Below are 16248 nucleotides of genomic sequence, written 5' to 3' on the forward strand. Positions count from 1 at the left end.
GAACACTGTCAAAGGCTTTGCTAAAATCTAAATATACCATATCTAGCGCACTCCCTCTATCCAATTCTCTGGTCACCCAGTCAAAGAAATTGATCAGATTTGTCTTTAAGTCTCTCTAAGTGCATCAAACTTGTAAATATTGCTGGTTTTTTTGGTATCCATTCTACTCAGTCTCCCTGGACCATAGAGTCCTTTGACCTCACGTCGGTGGTTTTTCCAACAATGTCGAAGCTCCTAGCAGCTTCAAGCTGTGAACTCAATACCACAGGACCATCTCGGATACAGAACCGCTTAATTGCCTAGGTCCTTACCATCGAGACATTTTCTGCTCGCTCTGGTCTTGTCTGCAGAAGAAGTCAACTTAAAGCCAGGAAGCTGCAATTTGAGAAGCTTTTTGGGTCAACATTGCATACATTGACTATGGCTGGAGACTCTGATGCTCAACCTCGAACTACTGTTCTATTGGGCACTGACTGTATTGACGATCCATTCCACCTCTTCATCATTGTCGGGAGAGCCTCATAAGCATTGTCATTATGTTACTGTATTGTATTGTAGTGTATTGTATTGCCAAACGTACTGTCCAATGTAACATACTGTGACTGTTAGCTTGTAACCCATTCTGAGCTCCCAGGAGGATGGGATAGAAATCAAATTAAATAAATAAATTAAAGCTAGGAAGCATAAATATGTCTCCCCATGCAAGAATGCATTGGCATTGTCTCAAATGTCATCACCCTCGATGCAATATTAAGTGTCAATTTACTGATGCAAGATCACCATGTCTTCAGCTGTTGTCTCCTCTGAGGCATCCCCAATAGTTCAACATCCAATGCAATCAGCATCTAATGTACCTTTATTAATATTGGAACCGGTGCCAACTCTGCAAGAACAGTGTAGTGCACTGTTTCAGATGGAACTAGCATGGCAGTTGCACTCTGTACAAGCTCCTGCATCAACATACCCAAGTCCAAGAATCGCCTTCAAACTCTGTCAAGGCATCAATCTCAGACACATTGACATTGAGCAACTAAGTCAAGGAGATATCTATCTTCCAAGGAACAACTCATCTCAACGCTCTCCTCGACATTCACCTTGATGATCTACAACTGCAAGGGCTAATATCAAGGAGTATGCTTCAGACCTGTCACCATGCTCTTCTAGCAACTTGTCTGCAGATGAGTCCTAAACGATTTCTTCTGATCATCTCCTCCACCTCCAGAAAGTCTGTCATTTACAAAGTTTATCATACAGATGGGACAGGTGCTTCCAATTAATATGGAATTTGAGTCAGAACCTCGAGCAGAAATCATAGATGCTCTCAACTACAAAGATTGGCCTAAGGACTGCATAAAGGTTCCTCTCCACAGTCTTATGAAGGAAGCCTTATTCAAAACTGGGAATTTTCACTTTCTGTTCCAGTGACTCCATGGAAATTGGATACTCTTTACAGAATCCAGTATTGCCCAGGCTTCGACAGACTACAGTTACACCACCAGTCCTTGATCATAGAGTCTGCCTTAAAGTGAACAACAGTTCTAGAACGTAAGCAAGTACTCTACCAGGCAGAGAGGTCAGAACATGCTGGCTAACAACATTTTACATTATAATTTCCATATGATATTTTCTTTGAAATTACTCATCCAAAAAATGTAATCTTTTGAACAATATATAACATTAGAACATCTGAATTCTTAACACCTGACCAATGATTTACTAGAGACTAGAAAGCATATGGTGTGTACCACCTTTGATGTTTAGATATAGTCTCTCGCACCTCAGCAGACATAGCTGCAAATTTCAGACATTGTCCAACGTGGAGAACCAACTCTTCATTATTCCTTGTTTCTAATGCAAAAGGCATTTGAGTCTTGAACCAGTGGGTTATTCTTTACTTGTGAATTTGTAGAAGATATAATTTACCTTTTTTGCTCAGCTCCACTATCTGCATCTCTGAGCTGTGCCCCATCTCCTCAGTTTTTCCTTCTACATTTGAGTTGGAAGGTGTCTTTCTTTTTTTCTTATTTATTTATCAAGTTTCATTCATCATATCAAGCAAAAATCTTGTACAGAAAAGAATGATGTGGTCTAGTACATATCAAAGGGAAAAAAAAGAATATAAATAAATAAAAGAGACTAATCCATCTCAAGTCTACCATTTGGGTCTAAGATTACATAGAGCAGAATTTATTAAGATATTACTAGATTTATCTAGAAAAAATAAAGCAAATTATATCATCTGACACCTAATTCCCAGATAATAAAAATCATTCTAAGAGCTCTAAATTTCAAACTCCTTCAAGGCGCTTCATGGTCAGAAAGCAGTTTGATGAGAAGGTTCAAAGAATACATATTTCAAGGATCGATATCTCACACTACATTTGCACGGATATCTCAAATAAAAAATCTCCAATAAGAGTAACTCCTGGTTTCAAAAGCAAAAACTGCCGTCTTTGCCTTTGTGTATCTCAAGAAACATCTGGGAATATCTGGATCTTAAAGCCCCAAAATTCATTGTCTGTTTGTTAAAGAACGTTTTCAAAATCCACATTTTATCTGGTAAAAATGCCACTGAAGCCACTAATTTATTTTTTTTGCACATGAATATACTTTTGAGAAAATATTATTAGTATTTCACTTGGGGACACATTAACATTGAAAAACTTTGAGTAGTAAAATTATTAAGAGAAAAATTTAAAGAAGATAGCAATTTGAACATGCTATATAATTATTATGAAGGGTTTTTTTAGGTCATTGAATGAAACCTCCATCCACGAAGAAGCCTTTGAGATTGTAATGATCTTTGGTGTGGATTTCTTTCCAATTTTCCTTTTCCCATAGCATCTTTAATAGATCTCCCATATTTAATTTATAATTCTTTTGTACGTACCCTACAGCGTTTTTTTGGTACATAGAAACATAGAAGATGACGGCAGAAAAGGGCTACAGCCCATCAAATCTGCCCACTCTGCTTACCCACCCCCTGTCTATGCCCTAATGACCCAATTTCCTTATCTTAACCCTTGTAGGGATCCCACATGGGTATCCCATTTATTCTCAAAGTCTGGCACGCTGTCTGCCTCGATCACCTGCACTGGAAGCTTGTTCCAATGATCAACCACTCTCTCTGTAAAGAAATACTTTCTGGTGTCGCCATGAAATTTTCCGCCCCTGAGTTTGAGCGGTGCCCTCTTGTGGCCGAGGGTCCCTTGAGAAAGAAAATATCATCTTCCACTTCGACACGTCCCATGAGGTACTTAAATGTTTCGATCATGTCTCCCCTCTCCCTACGTTCCTCGAGAGTGTAGAGCTGCAATTTGTTCAGTCTCTCTTCGTACGAGAGACCCTTGAGGCCCGAGATCATCCTGGTGGCCGTCCACTGAACCGATTCAACTCTGCGCACATCTTTACTGTAATGTGGCCTCCAGAATTGCACACAGTACTCCAGATGAGGTCTCACCATGGCCCTGTACAACGGCATTATGACTTCAGGCTTTTGGCTGACGAAACTTCTATTGATACAACCCAATATCTGCCTTGCCTTAGATGAAGCCTTTTCCACTTGATTGGCAGTTTTCATGTCTGCACTGATGATTACTCCTAAATCTCGTTCTGCTGAAGTCCTAGTTAAAGTTTCTCCGTTCAAGAAGTACGTCCTGCATGGATTTCAGCTTCCGAGGTGCATGACCTTACATTTCTTAGCATTGAAGCCTAGCTGCCAGGTTGAGGACCAACTTTCCAATGTAAGCAGGTCCTGCGCCATATAATTCTGTAAACTGCATTCTCTTAAACCGCTTCGAACTTCAAGGTATAGCGGTATATAAGAAATAAATTATTATTATTATTATTACTATATTACATAGTTTGACGTCATCGGCGAATAGTGTTATTTTACCTTGAAGCCCTTGAGTCAGATCCCCTATGAATATGTTGAAAAGGAGTGGACCCAGGACCGAGCCCTGCGGCATTCCACTGGTCACCTCCAATGTTTTAGAGAGGGTACCATTAACCACCACCCTCTGAAGTCTGCCACTCAGCCAATCATTGACCCATGCTGTTAGTGTCTCTCCTAACCCCATCGATTCCATCTTGCTTACCAGCCTGCAGTGGGACACTGTCAAAAGCTTTACTGAAGTCCAGGTACACGACGTCCAAAGACTCTCCCAAGTCCAACTTTCTTGTTACCCAGTCAAAGAAGCTGATGAGATTGGATTGGCAGGACCTATCCTTGGTGAATCCATGCTGACTGGGATCCCGAAGATTCCCTTCATTCAAGATCGTGTCCAATTTGCTTTTAATTAGTGTTTCCATGAGTTTGCACACTATTAATGTGAGACTCACCGGTCTATAATTCGCAGCCTCTGCCCTGCAACCCTTTTTATGCAGAGGAACGACATTAGCTAATTTCCAGTCCAGGGGAACTTTCCCCTTACTTAGGGAGAGATTGAATAGCTCAGCCAACGGTTTCGCCAGGACATCGCTCAATTCTCTGAGCACTCTTGGGTGCAAATTGTCTGGTCCCATGGCTTTGTTCACCTTGAGTCTTGCCAGTTCACTGTAAACTTCACCTAGTGTGAACTCAAAATTCTGAAACGGGTCTTCTGTGCTTTGTGTTGCCTTCAAATGCGAACCGTGTCCCGGTGCCTCACAGGTGAAGACTGAGCAGAAGTATTCATTCAGTAGTTCGGCTTTATCGGAATCTGCTTCCATGTAACTTCCGTCCGGTCTTCTAAGGCGTACTATCCCGCCTGTGTTCCTTTTTCTGTCACTAATATACCTGAAGAAGGATTTGTCCCCCTTTTTAATGTTTTTTGCCAGAATTTCTTCCACTCGAAGTTTTGCCTCCCTAACTGCCATTTTGACCGCTGTAGACCTGGTCCTATATTCTACCTTTGCCTCTCTTTTCTCCGTGCGCTTGTAGGAGAGAAACGTTTTTTTCTTCTCCTTAATGAGGTGCGAGAACTCCGCGGTGAACCATTGGGGTTTATTGTTTCTTTGTCATTTATTTACTGATTTTATGGTACGTGATCTGTTTTCCCTTTTAGGCACTTTTTCTTACCCAGCTCCCCTTTTCTAGGCACCTGTAATCTTCTGAGCTGCTCATTATCATCATGACAGCGACCTCACATTGGTTTCAAATCTCTTAATATTAAAAGGTATATACATATTTTTGTTTTCTATTATTTAGCCTTTTGGAAGTTAAATGTTCAAGCACCATCTACTGGGTATGTTTGGAATTACATCATTTATTATATGTTTTATGCTATCCTTTTATTATGTGTTTTTAATATTGATATTTTGCAGTTCATTGTGCATGTTTTTCCTGTTTATTTTTGGATTATTCAACTTTTTTGAGATTCGATATTTTAAATTTTAGATTTCATTTGTATACATCCTCAGTTGCATTTTATTTTTATATGTATACACATCATTTTATTTTTACGTTTAGCCTCATTTGTATAATGCATATGTATCTTTTAGGAGAAAAAAAGAAAAGAAGGTACCAAGCCTCAGGGTAAAGCTGAACAAACAAAGAAAGAGGCATTGGCGATGTCAACACCGACCTGCAGTTACAAATACTTTATTAATAGTTTGTACCAAAGTTCAATGGTGAATCCTTAAAGTGCAAGGTCAGTCTTGACATATCCAGTGCCTCTTTTTTTTGTTTATTATGTATCTTTTAGATCATCATAGACATCCCTAAGGTAGGCTTCCGTTTTTGAAGCTGAAACACGGACCATGTCGGGTCTGGAAGGAATCCAAGGACATTTTGATTGTACCATATTTTAATAGATATTTGTATTCAGTAAACTTACTTTCAGCCAAGGTTGACATGTACAGTTCCTTCCCCACTTTTCTTCTTGCCAAAGTTCGTTCAGGTAGCTCAGATAGAAAAGAGCTGCTCTGAATGGTCTCCTGATTCACTGTACACTCTTGGCCAGCACTGCTATGTCTCCTGGGTGGGGGGGGGGGGGCAGAATGATCTCCCATACCCAGCTCCCCAGTCCTAGTCCAAAGTCAGGTCGGGCAGCTTAGGTGGAGTACAGCTGCTCCAAATGGTCTGTTTCAATATAGGTGTAACATGCTTGTAATGTGAACTTCCAAAAATAACTTTGGCTGCTGCATTCTGGGCCACCTACTCATCAATGGCTCCAACTCACTGTTGGACGGACAGCTTGGGTCCCTCTGGTCTTCTGATCATATGATCACAGCCGGTCATTCGGGCTCTTGGCCACACACTGGCCACGTAAGGATACTTTGGCTTACCAAGTGTTAGGCAAATGCTAGCATTCCTCCCCTCAAAGGTCGCCTGAGAGCTTCTGACATAGTAACATAGTAAATGATGGCAGTTAAAGAGCTGAATGGTCCATGCAGTCTGCCCTATAGTTACATTCACCATAAATTCATGATTAAATTAAATCATCTTTTTTTCTTTGATATTACTGGGTCATAGGCCTTTGAAGTCCGCCCGGAACTATCCCTAGACTCCAACCACTGGAGATACTTCCAAAATTCGGTACCTTAGGTTCCAACTACTGGAGTTGCCATTGAAGCTCACTCCAGCCTTTCTGAACCATCTCATCATGTGCAGGATACAGACCTTAAAATTCTGCTCAGCACTGTCCTCAAGTTCCAAATGTAGAACAAAGAGCAGACCAAACAAGTATATGGAGAAAAAATAAATTTAATGTCAAATGTGCCTGACATGGCACATTCTGTCTGAGGGCTGCGTCAGAGGCAAAACTGCAAATAAAATCATAACTAAATAAAACCAACATATATAACAATAAAATCAAATACTAAAATAGTTAGACATTTGAATATTTACATAGAACAGAATAGATAATATATAAAATCAAACAATTCATGAATAGGGAAATCATGAATATATAGAGCCATGCATATAAAACAGGACCATACATAAATAAAAGGTAAACCAAATATGCCAATTGTAAGCAAAATGCAGATGCAGAAAAGTATTAAAGAGCACAAGATGGCCAGTGGACTAGCAAAAAGGTGATCAGGTGAAAATGCAAGCTAAGTTATAAATTGCAAAGGAGTGCTTAATTATAAACTACAAGTGCTAAAAACACTGAGCATATACCTAGAGAGGAGAAACAGACAACAAACTTGCAACAAAAAAAACACAACAAAAGTGAAACTGCCTCCAGAACTGGGATAAAAAATGTACTTTATTTCACAATGTATAATCAAGACGTATGGCTCAACACTGAGAGTACTTTGGCTCTTGCCTGCCTCAGGGGTCTATGATGAACAGAAAAATATATCATATAACAGAACATCATAAATACATATAAAACATTATTAAATAGCAAAAAATCAATCATAAATGCAAATAAAGCTGAGATCATAAACTGAGATCATCTTTGCATATTGATGTTATCTCATAAAACTTCTAAACGTGTGGAAATATACATAAAAAATGTCAATCTGTGATCATCTTTGCATATCAATGTTATGTCTTAAAACTTCAAAACACATGAATGTGTGGAAATGTGCATATATTCTTTAAAATGCTTTGAGAAATGTACCTTTGTTCTCTTTAAAATAATTCATCCAAATGTAATAAAAACCTAAAATAAATGCAATAAAATAAAACCATTTATCTTATGCACATCTAATTCTTCATTGCAATATCTTCATAATTTGTACCTTTCTCAGTTATAATGAGCTTAATTACAATCATAATTTTAACCATGATTTTCAACATAATTTTCAACATAATTATAATCATGTAATTGGAGCCTTCAAAAATGAAAAGTATAAGAGGTCAATAATCATTTTTCATTATTTGCAATACCTGATTGCTCAACAAAATGTCTTATTTTGAACACCTTACATTTTTAAATTACTATGAGAATTACTACTTTAAGAGACTTATTTTTTTTGTAGATATCATATGTTCTTAAAAATGGGGTAATAAATCTTCATTTACTTTTCTAAATACTCTTGCATTGTTTTATTGTGTGATACTTATTTGATATCAAATGTCTATTAAATCAATCTGATTTTTATTTAAGTAACATCAAAAAATTATTACAATCTTCAAAATTTATTCTAATTAATTTATTGCACTAACAAAAATAAAGATTGCTATAATCTGGAGGGATTCAATTTATCAAAATTAGTATAAATCAGTGATTAATATAGTTTTAAGTTTTATTAGTTTTAATATACCGACCATCGATGTGGTTTACAATGCTAAAAAATTTAAAGGTAAAAAAAAAATATATATATATATATATATATATATATACAGACACAAAATAATTATAAGAGGGGGAAGAGTGAACATTAAGGACAATTTACAAATACAAACTTAGACTTGAGGGTAAAGAGGGGAAGGGGGAGTCAATAAATACATCATTAAAAACAAAATAAAAGAACAGGGAAAGGGGGATACATCAGGAGTGGGGATCGCTTCTTGAAAGCGGTTGATGATAAGTTTTACTAGCTGTTGGAGAGGAAGTATTTAAGGGCTGTGATATGCATCTTGAAATAAGAGCATTTTTAGTTTAGTTTTAAATTTGTTGAGGAAATTTTTGAGACGGAATTCTATAAAGTTGGAGCAACTATGGAGAAGTTAGTTTTCCTAGTGTAGTAGAATTCTTTGATGGAAGGGATGGTCAATAGATTCTGGTCTGCTGATCTAAGTGTCTGAGAAGGGCAAAGAAGAATGATGATTTTATCGAGAAAAGATGGAAGACGGGAAAGTTTGATTTTAAAGACCAGCATTAAGATTTTATAAGTGATATGGTGTGTACCGTAATGGGTAGCCAGTGGGCTTCTTTCAGAAGAGGAGTAACATGATTATATTTCCCTACCTGATGAATAAGTTTGATTGCTATATTTTGGATGAGCTGCAGACGATGTAATTCTTTATGAGGAATTCCATTATATAGATAATTGAAGTAGTCTAAATGAGAAATGACTAATGAGTGAACAAGGGTTGTGATAGCATTAGTTTCGAGAATTGAAGTTAGGGAATGGATAAGTCGAAGTTTGTAGAAACAGGTTTTTACGACAGGGCTTATCTGGTCATGAAAAGTTAAATTTTTGTCTATAGTTACTCCAAGTAGTTATATTTTTGATTCCATTTTTACTGGGCACGATTTAATAAAGATTTTTCCTTTCATTGTTTCATTGTTCCTGATCGGAAAGAGTATGCCACAGGATTTTGAATGGCGGAGGCTGTAATCTTATTGAGATCTCTAGAAATATAAGTGCTCTGTGAAGTAGTAGATGATTGAGTAAGAGAATTTAGTTGAAAATTGATAAGAACGTGATCTGACCATGGGAGGGAGTAAGTTTGGAAATTTTGAAAGATATGGCTAATTGTGGTTGGGCTAAGTATCATGTCAGTAGTATGTCCTGCAGAATGAGTGGGAGATGAGAGTAGTGGAGTCAGGGAGAGATCTGAAATTAAAAGGTTAGAAGTTCCAATGTGTTAGGGTGATTAGGGAAATTGAAGTGTATATTAAAGTCTCCGAGGATTATAGGGCTAGGGTGGGAAATACTGAAATCCATAATTACAGACATGATAGCAGTTAGAGAAGGTTTTGTAACTGGAGGGGGAAGATAAATGAGAAGGAAATTAAGAGAGAAGGAGGTTTTTTTTAAATAGAAAATTGGAAAGTTTCCACTGGATAAATGTTGTATGATGAAAGAGGGTCAAGTTGAAAGGGAATAGAAGAGTGATAAATCACGGCTAGGCCTCCTCCTTTTTTATTTGGGCGGCATTGGAATTTTGCTTTATAGTTGTTTGGGCAGGCTTGGTTGATATAAGCCTCTTCGCCTTGAGTTAGCCAAATCTTGGCCAGACAGAAAATATGTAGGTTATGTTGAAGAATTAAATCATGTATTAAATGATGTTTATTTTTAATGGAGCGTACATTTAAGAGACCTATGTTGGGTTTGATGTATTGGTGTAGTGGTATAGTGTGAGTTATTTGAGCTGGAGTTAAGGAGATGGTGGTAAGACACCTCAGCCGATTTCCAGATAAAACACAAGAGGGGGGGTTTATTTAAAATAATTATTTGAAATTATATTTTTGTTAATGTGTTTTGAAGTTTTAAGACATAATAACATTGATATGCAAAGATGATCTCAGATTAGGATATATTTTTATGTATATTTTTACATGTTTAGAAGTTTCATGAGATAACATCGATATGCAAAGATGTCAGTTTATGATGCTTTGTTTGCATTTATGATTGATTTTGATTTGTAAATATTTTTATTATTTTTTGTTATTTAATAATGTTTTATATGTATTTACGATGTTCTCTTATATGATATATTTTTATTTTTATCATAGACCCCTGAGGCAGGCAAGAGCCAAAACACTGTCAGTGTTTGTTCATACATCTTGATCATACATTGTGAAATAAAGTACATTTTTTTATCCCAATTCTGGAGGGAGTTTCACCTTTGTGGGTGTTGTGGGTTTTTTTGTTGCATTTTTGGACTCCCTTTCTCTGTCTTCTGGTCTATATAATGATGCCATAAAACAATATGTAGAAATGCATGGTGCTGTAAAAATTTGTTTTTGAATTATGCAACATAAAGGTTTGTGATAGATGTGGCCATTGTAGCACCTATTTAAGTGCCTTTGGTTTGTTTGTAAAAAATTACCTTCAAAATAAAAATAATTGTTCTGTAAAGCAATGCTGGCTAACTCTAAGGAATTGTGTTAGTATCCTCAAATTGCTTTTTCTTTTCATTATTCCTAATAATTTCAGTGGCCTCTAGCTGCGGAATGTTCGTATAAAGAGATTCAGTGTCCATAGTAACTAGCCAGATATCATCATTAATATGAATTTCTTCTGAGTCACATACATAAGAAGGGATGGATGGTATAAAGGGTCTCAAAAATGTATCAGCCAGTACTGAAAGAGGTTCAAGAAGCGAACCAGTCACCATAACAATGGGTCTAACAGTAGGAGAGAGATTTGTGTATCTTAGGCAAAACATAGATAACAGGAATCCTAGGGGAAGAAATCTTAAAAAAAAACTCAGTTCTTTATCTGTAAGGAAACCACCACTTTTTGCAATATCAAGTAAGCATGAGAACTTACCGTACCTGTTTTTAATCGCAGTGCTTCCCTCGCTGGACGGCTGCGGCAGTGAGTGGCAGAGCGGCGAACAAGGCAGCAAGGAGTTGGGAGGTGTGCTAAGGTGATGGAGATCAGTGATGTTCTGCTTGCCAGGGTGAAAGCAGTGCATTGTGAAGAGCTTGGAGGGTGTGGGTCAGCAGAGGCGGCAGCTTATTAGGATGCCCAGTATACCAGCGTGAGTGCAGTCTTTGTGTTGCTGCCGCCAGCCTCTCCCTCTGCTCAGTGTTGCAGCCGGCACCTGCAGCTGATGGAGCCAGAGACAAGTGTAACAGAGGACAACAACCAGTGCAACACATAGGCAGTGGATCAGCCTCATTGGAGGCAACTGACCCTGAGATGGCGGTTATTTTGGCGTGGATCCCTCTCACACCATTGGGAGTCCTGGGCCTGCTGTGCCATTCAGGCAGCGGCGCAGGACCAGGCAGGCACGCAAAAAGCTCACACCTGCCTTGTTTGCCTCTCGCTGCCGCGACCATCCAGCCATGATTAAAACCAGGTATGGGGGGGTGCCCTGCCGCGATTAAAACCAGGTATAGGCCAACATGAATAATGCATGGGCCCATTCTACTCTTTTCCCTCTATCCCCCAAACCAAAAGAGTAGAATAGGCCCATGCATTATTCATGTTGGCCTTCAACAGTCATTACTCTGTGTTGGAGCAAGAAAGAGTGATTAAATGTTAATTTTCTTTGCCTTTGCGTTAGCTTTGTAAAATGCTTATTGTTCCAATTGCAAGAATTGGAATATTTTTCATGACTATAAACTATAAAAGGGATGGGGGTCAGGTGGAATTAGCATTGAAATCAGACAAATTTTTTGTTCATTTGTTTTGAAGGTGAAAGGGAAGGCGTGCAGAATGATTTTAAAATATTGATCTTGTTAGCAGGGGCACCTGATGGGTTGTTTTTTTTTGGGGGGGGGGTTGAAAAGTGGCATGATCTAATGGAGTACTTGAGCAAATGCCATTCTCACCATGAAAAGGATGGTTTGCTGCATTGGATTGGTTGTAGGTGGTTTTTTAAAATATTTTTTTTAAGGTTTTAAAATTTTCTGTGTTGCGTAGTGTTTTGCATTTTTTAATTCTTTGTATTCTGAAAATACTGTTAACAGTATGGGGCAACCATTTTTAATTAAAAATAACAAAAATAAAAACCCAGGTACCTGCTGCGATTAAAGCCAGGTATGGGGGGGGCCCGCACAATTTAAAAAAGGTATGGGGTGCCCTGTCTGCCCTGTCCTGGCCTACCACTAGACCACCAGAGTGGAGGGACAGGGTACAGAGTCTGGCAGGGAGGGAGGGGCAGAGCTTGGCAAGGAGTGTGGGGTTGGGGGCAGAGCCTGGTAGGGAGAATTTGGTTCAGAATGTTTTTTTCTTGTTTTCCTTCTCTAAATCTAGGGTGCGTCTTATGGTCAAGTGCATCTTATGAAGCGAAAAATACGGTAGTCTGAATCTCCTTTGTAGGATCTTTATTTTTTGATAAAAAGTGTTGTCACGTATAATTGTCTATTAAATTCTGATATGTAATCTGTCTTATTCAAGACTATTACCGCACCACCCTTGTCTACCTGTTGAATGACTATAGATTGGTTATTTTGTAAGATATCTAGAGCTAATTTTTTATTGTTTGTCATATTGAAAAACAGTTGTCACTTATAATTATCTATTAATTTCTGATATGTAATCTGTCTTATTCTAGACTATTACCGCACCACCCTTGTCTACCTGTTGAATGACTATAGATTGGTCATTTTGTAAGATATCTAGAGCTAATTTTTTATTGTTTGTCATATTGAAAAACAGTTTCACACTTTTCTAGTTTCTCAATATTATTCAAGACTGTTGTCTCATAAGCTGTTGTCTCATAAGCAGTTATTAAAGGGTTGGTTGCACATGGGGAAATTCCAAGTACTATTCTTCCACACAATAGAAGACCCATCAGTATTCTGTATATTCTTGCCAGAGATGTAATTATAGAGTTTTCTTGTAAATTTAAACAGATTGCTATACTCTCCTTTTAAACATAACTTCTTTTTTTTTACAGAATTCTTGGTTTATGCTTGCTACAGAATGAACTATGTCCTATCACGTTAAATAGGCATGTAATCAAAGTACTGCTGGGCAGAAAAGTAAGTTCCCTTATCTGTGTATGGTCATGTGAATTTGTACAGATCATAATATTGAAGGAAATACTTTTTTTCATAATGTGACTGCATTCTCAAAGAACGAGTAGGCCTTCTGTTCTCATAATTGGATGATGTCATCTGGCGGAGCCCAGCACAGAGCTAACTAGCAATTATAATGTAGAAACTTTTAATAGTGCTGTACCGCACATGTGTAATGCCTTCCCACCCGACACGCAAGCACAATCCGTCAGCTTCGTTTTTCTGTGGAACTGAGAGGATGTTTTTGGGTGTTCTTGTGCCTCAGACTTTTCCATGTGCACATTTGTGCCTTCCGAAAGGGTCTTTTTTTTTTCTTTATTTTTAATTTTATTTAACAGTATCTCTCTCTTGTATCTTTTTAGTTTTTGCAGCCCTTTTAAGTTTCTTTAAATTTTTTTGTGGTGGTAATGCCTAAATTTGGGCTGGAGTCTTGATTTAAGTGTGCTCCTTTTTTTGATTAACAATTGAGGATTTTAAGAGATGCGCCCAATGTAATTAGGTATTCATGGTAACAGACCCATACAGTTGGTTCTTCCAGGTGCCTTGGACCTACCCATAACCCTAATAGTTGTTCTTTCTGTTTACGAATGCTGTTAAGAACACAGAGAGCACAGAGAAGAGAAGCTATTTGACTCTTCGGATCCCAGTCCATTGACTGGAATCGGGACCATTGACATCAATGGCTACCCAGGCATCGGGAAACACTGGAAGTGCATCGGCATTGAGGGGGGTCTCCACCTCACTTGACATCAGGTGCTGTTAGTTGGCCCCAGGACCAGTCTGCTGTGGACCTGACACCAAGAATGAGTACGGGTTTGAAGTTATCCTCATTGGCACTGAAGGATCGTGATGCTGAATATTGGAGAAAGCCCCAGAAGCACAAGCATCAGTCCTTCTCAGTGCATGATGTCAGGAGAATTAGAACATCAGAGGATCCAATATTTAAGAATCATCAGCATCAAGATGATCGTTCCTCCTCTGTAGTGGTAGACAGGTCCCCCACTTCCAATTTGGCACTGCCTTCTCAGGCTATCCCTCTACCGGCTCCCCAGCCTTTACTGATGCCTACCTCCGATCAGTGGTACCAAGCTATATTCAGGGAGGAGCAAGTGCAGATACTACAACCCACTCAGGCAATTGAGGCTCTGCCCTTTCTTCTTCCTGAATCTCATCAAGAGCCTGAACATTGAGTCCCGTGTTGAGACCTTTGAGGGGTAATGGCATCAGCATGGACATATGCAGCACCGCCTTCACTGTCAAGAGAGGATGCTTCCCTGGCGTCCAATTTGTAGGACTGTACCTCAATTCCCTTCAAGGCATGGGCATTGTCCTACTGAGCCAAAGCAAGCTGAGGCCTCCTCCATACATTCAGACCTGGAAGAGGACTGGGACTGGGACTGCTCATGGAACTCAGATAAGGATCCACATTACTTGGAGGATGAATCATCTCTTCTGACCCTTCAACACCTCAAAAGAGAAGTAAGTCCCCACCTGAGTGTCTTTCTAACCAGTTTTGTTAGGGAAATGGTTTCAGCCATCCCATTTAAGTTGGAAGTGAAGGAGGAGCCTAGGGCCGAGATATTGGAAGTTTTGGACTATGAGTTTCCTCCCAATGAAGGGGACCCTATCCTTAAGGACACACTGACTAGGAATCTCCCCTCTCCATGCAGGTTTCACCTAAGATAGATGTGCAGTATCATATCCCAAAGGCTTCCTCATCACTGTCTATTGGTAGAATCACTCTCAAACAAGCCAAAAATGCTAGGATTCATGCTTCCCAAGTGGAGGGGCCAGAACTTTGGATTCATTTGGGAGAAAGACTTTTCAAGCCTTGATGCTTATTTCCCGATCCAGTCTTATCAGCTCTACACAAGCATTTATTTGAAATCTTTAGTGTGCAGTGCATTATCTCTTGCAAGCTGTCTCGCTCATGAACAAGCTGAAGAATTTCAGGTGTAGGAACCACTAGGGTTTGTGATAAATTACCCCAAATCCCACCTACTTCCTGTAAAGCAATAAAGAAGCAAGCTATCTTCAAACTGTTGGTGATAGCCTTCAAGTGATTCCATGGCATGACCCCCCACTATATGATGCAAAAGCTTCTCATTTACCATCTAACAAGGGCCGCTTCAATCCCAACAGGAATTCCTGCTATGCATTCCACCAGCAAACCATCTCCACTTGGAAATGGCGCAGAAACTATCATATTCCTGTACTATGAGTAAATTATGGAATCAGCTCCCTCTTTTCATCAGAGCAATAAACAGCTTAATGCCCTTCCTAAAAGCAGTGAAAACAATCTTATTCGCCAATCAACACATATTTTGGGTTTAAGACTCTTAACTGCTAAGAAATGCTAGGTCATGCATTTGGGCTGCAAAAATCCGAGGGAACAGTACAGTTTAGGGGGTGAAGAACTTATATGCACGACAGAAGAACGGGACTTGGGTATGATTGTATGTGATGATCTTAAGGTGGCCAAACAGGTTGAAAAGGTGACAGTGAAAGCTAGAAGGATGCTAGGGTGAATAGGAAGAGGTATGGCCAGTAGGAAAAAGGAGGTATTGATGCCCCTGTATAAGACTGTGGTGAGACCTCATTTAGAATATTGTGTACCATTCTGGCTGCCACATCTTCAAAAAGATTTTTAAAAGGATGGAGTCGGTCCAGATGAAGGCTACTAAAATGGTGTGTGGTCTTCATCATAAGGCGTATGGGGACATACTTAAAGATCTCAGTCTTGAGGAAAGGCAGGAGAGAAGGGATATGATAGAGATGTTTAAATACCTAAGTGATGTAAATGCGCAAGAATCGAGTCTCTTTTATTTGAAAGGAAGCTCTGGAATGAGAGAGCATAGGATGAAGTTAAGAGGTGATAGGCTCAGGAGTAATCTAAGGAAATACCTTTTTACAGAAATGGTGATAGATGAGTGGAACAGTCTCCCGG

General features: G+C 38.9%; 1 protein-coding gene across 8 annotated transcripts in view; it reads left to right on the top strand.

The window, feature by feature from the left end:
• UBR5 (ubiquitin protein ligase E3 component n-recognin 5) overlaps window positions 1–16248 on the top strand; it is a 1080924-nt gene that overhangs the window by 959610 nt on the left and 105066 nt on the right. For all 8 annotated transcript variants that reach the window (XM_033933084.1, XM_033933089.1, XM_033933086.1 and 5 more), the window contains one exon: window positions 13181–13265. In XM_033933084.1, coding sequence (XP_033788975.1) covers window positions 13181–13265 — 85 coding nt within the window. The remainder of the gene's footprint in view (window positions 1–13180; window positions 13266–16248) is intronic.

This window comes from Geotrypetes seraphini, chromosome 2 (genome assembly GCF_902459505.1).
Source record: "Geotrypetes seraphini chromosome 2, aGeoSer1.1, whole genome shotgun sequence".
Lineage (NCBI taxonomy): Eukaryota > Metazoa > Chordata > Amphibia > Gymnophiona > Dermophiidae > Geotrypetes > Geotrypetes seraphini.